We start from the raw sequence: 11,384 nt of genomic DNA, 5'->3' as shown, positions 1-11,384 counted from the left end.
GACACAGTAAGTAATCAGAGCTAAGATTTGATCTAGAGCTTCAGATTTCAAATCATCCTACAAGAACTCTGATTTTCAAAAATAAATTCAAAATAAATGGTCCAGTTCAAATACACTGTTTTATAGGAGAACCAACTTGGTCATCTTGTTTACATCTATAATCAGATATAGAGAGGAGCATCAAGTTGGGCTTTCTACTTTAAAAAAAAATAAGTTTTTATTAACATTTTTCTTTAATTAAAAATCTAACACTATTTAGCAATTTTATTGATATTTTATTGACAATTCATCATCATAAGTAATCCATAGTATCCTTCTACTCTCCCCTTCCAGTCAGCCGATATGACAAATAGTATTTTTTAGAGGAAAAAAAAATCAGCACAATATATTGAGAGTCCAAAAACATGTGCAATGTGTAACATTTGAGGAATTTTTACTTCTTTTATTTTGCCATCAATTGTGTAACACAATGTATTAGACTAGAAATAGGGAAGCCCTGGTTCTAGTCCTGGGTTTACCTTTAAGTCTCTTGGATGAGTCAGTAATTTCATTTCTCTGGACCTCAATTTCTTTATCTGTCAAATGAGGAAATGAGACTAAATGATCAATCTCTAAGATACCTACTAATGCTAAATCATATAATCCTTGAACAAACAGCAATTACCCCATGAACTCTTTTAACCTTAAACCATCTTTGCATGAAAACCTAAAATTTCTAAAATTCGTTAAGTGACACTCCATGACAAATATCACACCCAAGCATTCTTAGAAGAGAGAAGGGATGAAGGTAAGGTGCACATAATACTTTTTTATATTTACTTACTACATTCTTTTCACCTGTTGATTCATTATAGCAAGCAAGAGTCAAGTGTTTTTCAGCAATCTTCATTTTTAACAATATTTAATTTCAACAATGCATATTCCATTAAGTTCACTTAAACATGACTTTTCCTCTACTGAAAAAGTTTAATTGAAAACCTTACTATTGGCTTTTTTTTTTTTTTTTTTTTTGAAAAATAGAAATGAGTTTCAGAGTCAAATTATCTGACTTTTGGGAATCAGGCCCAGAATTTCCTAAGAGAAAATCTAAAGGAAGTTCAAAAAAATTGATTGGTAGGCCAGTCGAAAAACAGTTTTGCAAGAATTACTTTTAATTTAAGCATTATCTTTATTTGTAACACATTTTCATTATCAAGTTGTAGCAGATCTGTTTTCATCTTCTTTGGCAAACATTAATTATTATCTTAGATAAAGGAGTCTTATGTTTATGAAAACTTAGTAATAAAAATATCAAAAAGTTGCTTTATATAACAAGATTCAATAATATAAGGCAAGCCTAAAAGTCAGTTCTGAACTATTTCTTGATTCAAAGGCCAGCAATGGCATGCATAAACCAAAAGTTTATCCTTGGAAAGTATTACATGATATTTTTTATTGTAGTTTTATTTTCCTAATTAAAAAGTAGAATGGAGAAAGGACTATTAGCCTTGAATTCAGGAAGATTTAAGTCACTTAACCTCTTGTTATACCAGGGAGTTTTTTATGACCCCAAATTTGGAGTTTGATTACTGAAGAAATCACAGGTTCAGAAGGACAACAAACAAAAACCTCTTCCTCATTATACTTCATTTAAGCAACTAATAAAACTAGGTTATATTACTTGAATAAATGCCAACTGACAGTAGAAAGAATTGGTTGAGAGTCAATGTGCCAACCTAGGATTTGAAGTTTGCTATAAATGATCCCAAATTGATTTTAAAGAATTAACAATAATTTCTTCCCATGCCAATGAATGGAAATATAGCATTCATTATGGCTTTAAAAAGTTGTAACATAATCAATAAGGAACTAGTTATTTGAGGAGAAGTTTAAATGAATTTTGGGTTTTTAAAAACAAAATAATTCTTAAATAATTTTAATTTTTAAAAAAACATGATTAAAAGCTCTTTTACTCTTCACTATTAACTAACACCTCATGTGTCAGTGTAAACAGGCTCATGACATTAAGAAAAAAAACCCTTTTTAATTTTATGATTGGTTTAATCAGTAATTACAGGGTGGGGACCATTAAAAACAAACTTTTATGATATTATCTGATATGTCCAATTACACAAATATGGTGTAACAAAAGTTACAAACTTATATACGCATATTTACATTATATACTGAAAAGTACCAAGCTATATATTCGTATACATAAAAGGAAATACATCTATGACAAGTTTAACTAAATCATACATTGCTTATTATAAAGAAAGCAGTTGAGGGTAATGGGAATAATATACAAGTGAGGCACTTTTTGAGGTCAGGGTAGAAAGCAAATGGCACTATTTGCAAAAAGGAGAGGCAGTGTGTTCACAAAATCTATGTACCATTTATAGTGCAGCTTCAAATACAAAGAGTTTTACACTAAACAATGCTTTAGAATTTTTAAAATTAATCACAAAGTTTTTAGTTTAAGCTTTCAGGAACAAAGGCTAACATTAGCAGTGCACCAAAGCATACAGAAGTTGATAACCACGTGGCTGCTAAGCAAACAGTAGCTTAAGGCCTATTAACATCTTTGCTTTCTATCAATCACCGTGGTCTAGTTTTATTTCATGTATGAAATTGCTTGAAAAGCACATTACAATGGCGTCATTTTAAAATTTAAGGTTCATCTCAATACAGATGGGGATCATAGGAAGGGGTAGAACAACAACAAAAAAAGATATGTTTGTGCTAGTTTCTAGGGCTTTTTTTGAAAAACGATTGAAATACAAGTCAAAAAAAAGCAAGGGCCACTAGTGTCTTCAGACATTTCAGGGGACCAATGTTTAAATTTATATATATGTATATATATACACACACGTGTATATATTTTTATTTTTTTTAATGAAGGAAAAATGATATGTTTGCTTAACGGACCATTTGCTAGGACTTTAAACAATATTATATATAATAAAATACAGGATGCAGTTATAAAGTTTCAACAAATATTAACAGGTGAAGCATGTTTTTTAGGACATGTGATGTTGTTTCACTCATCAAATAGTCATATTCTGGATCTTCCCTCAATTTTTAAAAAAACACCTTATTGTGCTGTTCAATTAATCAAAAAAGCCCCTAGTAATGACAGATATTTTAAGCATGATCAGAAAGTGCAACTTGTTTTAGTGTTACCTAAAGAGCTAGTTATGAGCACAGCTGTTTGCATAATCGACGAAACTAGGTATTTCAATCCTTTGTACTTTACATACTAACTTCGGCGCATCACTTTCCCTTCTGGCTCGATCATACATACACACTCACAAAATCTCTTACTCTAATGAATTTGCAACAACACAATCACTGGCAAAATTCTCAAAAATTTTTCCTTCAGCACACATTCTTTGTGGTTAAGCTTTCTGCCAAGAAATAAATTATCAGAGCAGAACTAGTTTCATATCTGGCCATATAAGAATTCGATATTTACTATGTTGCCAGTTCTAGATAATCTGTTACCTTTCAAGGGAAACTTTTATGGTTTATATTCCCCATTAATAATCAAAAAAGGGAAATGACAAAGTTTTCTAGACTTCACCAATAAGGGGAAAAACTTTGCTTTTTCTAAATATTTTTTATTCCTGGTGTCCTGAGGCCAAAGTGCCTTTCCTGAATTGTCCCTGACCTGTAAATACTGGGGTGTATATCAATCCTTTTTTCCCCAAGGTTTTTCTGGATGGATGTCATTCCAGCAGGTGGTGCTGAAGTGCTATGGCTGAGCAGTCTTCAGAGATCAAACATTTCTACCCTGCATGGCTAGGATAAGGAGACATCACTCCACAATGATAATAGGTAGGCCTCAGGAGATCGTTTCTTTCCATGTTACTTGGCTGTTTGCACTGGCTACTTTCAACATCACAAACAAAAACCTAAGGAATTTTTCAGAGGAAGGTCCAATTGCCAGAAGCATTAAGGGGCAGTATAAATAAACAGTCCTTAATTTACTTAGAGGTTTGGTTTCCCTATATATATGGGGATTCGTACAAGACTAATAAAGGTATCTGTTTCCATATCACCAGTCTAGCTAATTTAACATAATCTGTCCTTCTATAAGGATCGAACTATATTATATCATTAGTTTATGGCATAGATTGATTTTCCTATATTCATCATGTTATTGGCAGAGAAACTGGGTATATTAACTTACAAAGACCCAGGATGAAATAATAACCTGTTACATCCATATTCATAATTTTTAATGAAGCAAATTGTTTTAAATTGTAAAGGAAAGAAAGGGGAGGGGGTGGCAAAATTGTAGCAGCAAAGTGGTTAAACAAATTGAAAATATTAATGCACAAATTCATTAAAAATATTAAAGCATATCTGTTGCATATAAAATACAGTACAGGAATAGGAGTTGCACTATGTTGATTAGTGCTCAGAGGAAATTGTTAAGTTTGTTTCTTCCCAAAAGTATATACACAGTACAATTCCACAGCATTTTCCTATACAGCCAGCAAGTTCTTTTCTTCTGTTGTTCACACCTTGCTCAAACCTGAATCAGAAACTAAGCACTTACAAATAACAAATCTCATTCGCAAGGGAAAAAAAAAAAATCACTCTCATTTTATCAATGAAGAATAGTTTTGAAAGTTAACAGTCTATTCTGGGAAATCAAGTTTAGTTGAAAATGTGATGGGTGAAAATTATCCACAATAGCAGCTTTCAAATATATAAATTGTAAAAATGAGACTTAAGACTGCTGCTACAGTGTTAATGTTCTTGGACTTAGCTCATCTGAATGATTTTTAGTACAAAACTAGAAAGAAGCTCTTTTTCATAACTTCTATAGTTATCAATATATTTGTCTTCTTTTCAATGTGAAATAATACTTCAAGATGATCTATGTACACAATGTTGTCAGTTCAAGCTGTCATATAAATATAAATGCTTTCTTTAAAAAAAAAAAAGTATCTTACAGACAGATAGTGTTATATACATTGTTCGGTTTGATCTTGGGGCAAGAAAAGGAAGGTAACAAGCTTTAATATGATATGTAAAAAGAAATATATGACAGTAAAAACCTGCATAGAAAAGGCGCTTCAAAAGGTAGTGTGATTTTAAATTTTCATTGCCTATCATATCTCTATATGCCATAAAAAGGACATTTTTGTCAATTTCAATCCCTCTCCTTTTCCTCTCTATTTTCCCTTCCAGATTCCTTCCCAAAGCACCCTCAACTTAGAGTTTTAATATAACATTTTTAAAAAATTACTAAAATGACTAAAATTGATTACTAAAATACAAAAAGATGATTTGTGAAATATTACACAAGGTTAGAACATTATTCAATTGTTATTATCCAGTAAGTAATACACAGCAGATTTAAAAAAACTTATAAGACATTTCATTCATATACTGGATTAGGCTTTTAAATCACACCACATTTTATTATATTATTTATGCTTTTGCCAGTTCAAATAAAGTTCTACAACAGAAAAAAGTGATGTTACCATGGGGGTGGGTGATTTGAGGATGGGTGGGGTAAAAATGAACAAGCACTAGGATTAAGCCCAAAGATTTTTAATAAAACAGCTGAATGTGATCCTAGTTTGGTGAAATGATAGATGGAGACATCAAAAGAACATCTTATTATAACTATTTGGTTATATCTTTTAACTAAACATTTGTAAATGCAGTTAAATATTTTAGAGGAGCAAACTCCAAAAGAAAACAACTTGCTGGTTGAACAACACAAAACCCCTTTTTTTTTTCTGATAATGTTTAATCAGTCTTTTCTATATATATAAAAATAAGTGTTATGTTCCCATCAGAACATCAGACAATTACATCTGTGCTTTAAAAAAAAAAAAATTGGTCGCTCAAGACTATTAGAATATCTTAAAGGTTTTAGATTACCAGAATGTACAGATATAACTCAATACAAACTGCAGTTGGAGGGAAATGAAGATGAAAAGATCAATTCATTCTTGTGGAATAAAAATGCAACTAACTAGACGAGTTAAATATTCAAAATATGGAATGTGATAGCAGATATAAGTGTATCTACTATAGAAATGGGAAGGGGAAGAAAAGTTTATTATGTCATAATTCGTACCTTATGCTTAGTTAAATATAAACATTTGTTATTTATACATAAAACCGATTCCAAAAAAACAACTAATAAATGATTTAGTTGCACTTCAGTTTCATTTCTGAGATCTGTCAAGTGTTAACTTTTCTTAGTTTGAAATCAACCGTCACTAGTGCATTTTTTTGTTTAATTATGTGTCAAATGCATTCAGTTCTTTTTGAAGATCCCTCCCCATCACCTAAGCCATAAATGTACAAAATGCCAAATTAATTCCTTTTTAGTTGAATCAGAGTTTGCGCCCTTATCACATAGCCAACAACTAGAAATGGCTTCCTTTCTCAAATAATCCTTTACAACTTTCAACGAAACGAGCCACGCACTTGAAGGAAACAGTCCAGCATGGCTGCTAGCGTCGGTGAAATGGCGAGAACTGACGAGCTCTGCGGCTTCTTCCCCGGTTGGCCTCCGGGACGCCAGGCCAGATGCCCCGCCGCTCGCCAAAAGCCTCCACAAATCCAAGTTAGCTAACTCCTGGAAACAAAGACTTGAGACCCTCTCCGCCCGGGCCGGCTTCATCCGGCGGCCTTGTGCTTCCCGCCGCAGCAGCCGCAGGCCTCGCCGCAGCGATGGCACAGCCGCAGGGGCACGTAGCAGCACATGCACGGCGCGATGAAGGACAGCGCCACCAGCGCCAGCCACCGCAAGCAAAACTTGTCATCGCTGGTGTCGCAGGAGCAGGGGTCCGAAAAGTCTCCCTCCGAGTCCGACATGCAGTGGTAGAGCATGCTCTCGGCGCAGAGCATGCAGCTCACTTGGTATATGCATCTCTTAATCGGGTCTGGGGCGTCCTGACACTGCCCCCTGGCGTTTTCTTCGTGGTTAAACCTCTCCTGGCAGTACACGCAGCGAGACCGCTCGCCGTCCTCTTTTCTCCTTTTGGACTTCTTAAACTTTAACGAGGAAGGCTGCGTCTTAAATACCACAGAGTCTTTGATCGCATTCAATTTAGTCCCATCCCCATAAGAGTACAGATAGTCAGGTTTTTTACTCTCTGATTTTGAAAACTCAGTATTAGAGTCTGCCTCATCTCTCTCCAAGTCATTTTTCCACATGTCAGGATGCCTGTAATCTGCATAACGACGTATTAAAATATCACGAGGGTTTATTCTGACAATTTCATCTTCATCTTGGAAACTGACGTGCCTGATGGTTTTCAAAGGTGCCTAAAAAGAAATAGAAAAATAACAAGTCAGAAGGATTAAAATCTCTGGCAAGAGATCAAATTTTAGAAAAAGGAATCCTCTACCCTTCTCTACCCGACATCCTACACTGTGAGATACTATAAATAACTTCTTAAAGAAACTATTTTTGGTTTGTTACCATGATGGGGTTTTTGTTTAAGTCAGTTTCCTTAAAATAATATTTTATTTTATGGACAGGCGTTTATAGCCAGCTATAACAAGAGGGGCTTATGGGAAAGAAAAGGATTCATGTCCTTACTACCTAAGGGTCACATGGTTCCAGCACAACGTTTCAACAGTTATTCTATAATTTGGGGAATGATTAGGTGGAGTCAACATGAAAATCATCATTAGCTAATTGATGTTACAGTCTTAATGTAGAAGAAAAGTGAACATATTTGTTAGGGACATTCTGTCAATTAAACATAATTTGTTTAATCTGATGATCATATACAAACAGGTTCTACTAAATTAAGAGAAAAAAATCCTTGACTCGATAAAGAAATAATTAACAAGCTGTCAATTTGTGGCCTGTGGCTGCAGCAAAACAGAAAAGCAGCAAATACAGCTCAGTCACCACTTGCTGAAATCTACAAAGTCCAGAAAGAGCTTTAAGCTAACTTAGAAGAAGTGTAAGTCTGAGCAATGAATTCGAGAATTAGGTTTCTCTCCTAAAGCATAATCTGGCTTTAAGTCTTTGATTTATAACAGTCATAGAGAAATTTATACATGTACATAGTTCATATACTATCTTTGATTTATAACAGTCATAGAGAAATTTATACATGTACATAGTTCATATACTATTTTTGATTTATAACAGTCAGAGAAATTTATACATGTACATAGTTTATATACTAAAATAAAGCACATAATTAATTCACTTCATTGATCTGCAGAAAAAGAGGGCAAGGGCACTAGTAAAAACCATTCTTTTTTTTTTTTTCACTAACACTGGAATCTGTAGTAATTTGGCCAAAGCTATATGGTGCTCATTTCCAACTATGCTTGTCTACTAATGGAGCAGCACTGGCACTCTCCTGGTTTTAATTTTAAACTTGTGAAAGCAGTGTCAGGTAGCTCTTCTCTCTTTTTCAAATATGTACGCTCACATTTTAGGGCTTAAGATACTATGACAAAGTTTCATTTTTAAAAAAATATTATTTTGGATTTTTTGAAATTCAAAGAAAAGATCCATTGTTGGCACTAAACTTAGAGGGATACACAAGAACAAAAGTTTCTAATACCTTCTAATAGGCTTTATTTTATAAAGTCTGTTACTGGAAAATTCAGATGTAAAGCTAAACTCTAAAATCTGTTAGTTGAGACCTCAGAGACTTAGGGAAATAATCAATTATAGCAACAAACCTACCTAGATAAAAGCTTTTCAAACATATTTCCTAACGTGATCTAATTTTGTGTTAAGATATTGTCACCTCATGTAATTTTTACTGCTATAATTTCAATGTAAAAGAGTCATATTATGAAGTATTTCAAGATGAATAGGTAATTTACCCGATTTTGGGATTTCAGACTTCCACACTCTTTTGAAACCTGCCGGTGCACATATTCACCAGGTCTGCTCTGAAGGGAAGTGTCCAAGTCCGGCTGGTTGAATGCTACCTGTAATATTAAAGATTTCTAATTAAGTGACAAGAAAATGGAATCCTGTTTTCTATTCAAACACAAATTAATGTGTTTTTTTATTACTGTTTATATTTCTAATATTATACAAATTATTTCTAGTCTATTTCAAAAATTTACTCTAACAAAAAAATCTTCATTGTGTTTAGTTTTTCCTTCTCTACACTGCTATTCTTAGTTTGAGAATAGTTACTTATCAAATATACAGTTTGTAGATTATGTAAATGATTTGTTCCTCAATCACATCCTCTACAACAACCCAAGAAAATTTTAATTCTGATTGTTTAGTCCACCAAAATTTCAAGTTGCTTAAAACTAATGGCTAAAACAGGGCTTTTACTATTCTCTGACTGAAAAATTAACATAAAATGTGAGAATAGTCTGTATTTCCTTTTCATGTTTTGAATCATTCAATTTTATCATTAGAAAGAAGTGCAGAAATCATGTGGTTTTCATTTGTTCGGTTTAGAGATGCTATCTTTAGTTTTATTATCTAATAAATATTTACTGAATACATGCAATGTGCTCAGTAAACTATAGGTGCTATGGGGAATGTAATGAAGTATAAAGGAATAATTTCTTCTTGTGATGAACCATGTATTCTACCCTATAAAGCGCACAACACGGATACTATATCCTTTTCCCTATACCCCCTGTCAATAATAACCTTCCCCCGGGATCTCATATGCTAACCTTATTTTGCAATTCTTAATGTATTATTGTATATAATAATTAGTTCTGTTTATATCTCATCCCCTTACTAGAAGTTTTACCTAATCTAATCTTTTTATTTTCCCTAATTCCTAGTACAATGCTACCCAGAGTACTTAAAAGAACCTCCCCTATAATTTTCCCTTTCACAAATCTTTCTCCTCATAATGGATTCTAAAACACAATAAATTTTCCAGAAAGCAAGGAAAAAATGAATATTTGAAGCAGGTATTATTATGGATTGATTGATCAATTGAGATTTAGAGCTAAAAGAGACCTTACAAGCCATCTAGTCCAATTCCCTCTTATTATGTGAGGAAAATGAAATCTAGACTAATTGACTTTAAATCACACAGATTCACCAGAGTGAAGATCTGAACTGGGGTCCCTTGAATGTCAAAATCAAAACTCCAATATTCCCTCTACGTCTTCATGAGGTGCTGCTAGAGAGTTTTTAAAAATGCTGTAGTTGGAGAGAGAGCCATATACAGGCAAAAAACTGAAAATTAATACTGACGATATAGATTAATTATCAATTAAGTGCTATCAGAATTCAGTGGCTGATAGGATCACTGTCCCTTGAGCGGTCAGGGAAAGCATGAGGAAAGAGGACTAAGTTTGAGCGTGGGAAAATAGGAAAGGTTTAAATAGGTCAAAAAAGAGGAGGAAAACTTTTGGAATCGTGGATTTTAATTTGTGTTCTGACACGTATGCTTTCTCTACTAATCATAAGTACACTTTAATTTTAATTTATGTATATCTTAAAAATATTCTTTAGAAGATGATTTTCCAAATCAAAATTTGGAAAGCCAGAAGGACATAAGGAAAGAAGGACATAAGGACTTTTCTTAACTTTATTCCCACAGAAAATAACATTACTCTAACATGTAATAAAAATCAAGAGATCTATATTTAGAGATCCATTCATTCTTCATTTTTTTCACATTTATTAAGTTGCTGTGTGACACCATATTAGACACATCAGATACAAGGAAAAAAACTGAAAAAGCTCCTACCCTCAAGGAACTCATATCTAAGGAGAGGATCAACTTGAACATAAATATATACATACAAAATATATAGAGTAAATAGAAAGTAATTTTCAGGGGCAGGGGATATGTGAATGAGATTAATTATCAGGGACATCGATGTTTATTTACTCCTTCTATTAGGGTTAACTCCTACCTAACAAGAAGAAGCAAATGGAGAATCAAATATATTAGCATTTTTTCCATAGATTGCTACGTTGTGCTTTCATTCCTTGGGAGTTTTCAATATCTCTGAGGCACAGCAGCCATATAGGTTGTTATGTTTCAAAAAGCTACTATGTAATTAATTATTTAATAATTCAAGATCAATGAATCTCAACCTTTTTGTGCCTGAAGGGCTCTTCTCAGATACTGATTGTACTACTAGTAGTACCTGATGACAATCTAGAAAATACTAACAACATAAAACTCCTATGAATTTTGTAACAATATTAAAAGAATTTTTATTTTATTAATCATAACAGCATACATATAGATATACATACATCTGAAAAGTAGTAATAATCATTGCTTGATAAGAATATGGATTCACAGACATTTTGCAGTAACATCCCAGTAGTGGGAACCATGAACAGAATTTGCCAGCAGAAAGAGCTTCACTGAGATGCTTTTTAAAACAAAGCCATTAGTTCAGAGAACTGTTTGAAATGTACTCCAATTTGGCAATGTCATTTTCAAGGT

At 33.1% G+C, this 11,384-nt stretch overlaps 1 protein-coding gene across 1 annotated transcript in view; it reads right to left on the bottom strand.

The window, feature by feature from the left end:
• Positions 1-254: 254 nt before the first annotated feature.
• The window catches only part of SPRED1 (sprouty related EVH1 domain containing 1), a 140,622-nt gene continuing 129,492 nt past the window's right edge, over positions 255-11,384 (bottom strand). Inside the window, exons 6-7 of the mRNA XM_051977051.1 lie at positions 8,815-8,922; positions 255-7,281 (exon numbers count right to left, since the gene is read on the bottom strand). Coding sequence (XP_051833011.1) covers positions 6,631-7,281; positions 8,815-8,922 — 759 coding nt within the window. The 3' untranslated portion in view covers positions 255-6,630. The remainder of the gene's footprint in view (positions 7,282-8,814; positions 8,923-11,384) is intronic.

The sequence above is a fragment of the Antechinus flavipes genome, chromosome 2 (genome assembly GCF_016432865.1).
Source record: "Antechinus flavipes isolate AdamAnt ecotype Samford, QLD, Australia chromosome 2, AdamAnt_v2, whole genome shotgun sequence".
NCBI classification, from domain to species: domain Eukaryota; kingdom Metazoa; phylum Chordata; class Mammalia; order Dasyuromorphia; family Dasyuridae; genus Antechinus; species Antechinus flavipes.
This window is presented reverse-complemented; position numbering and strand designations above follow the sequence as displayed.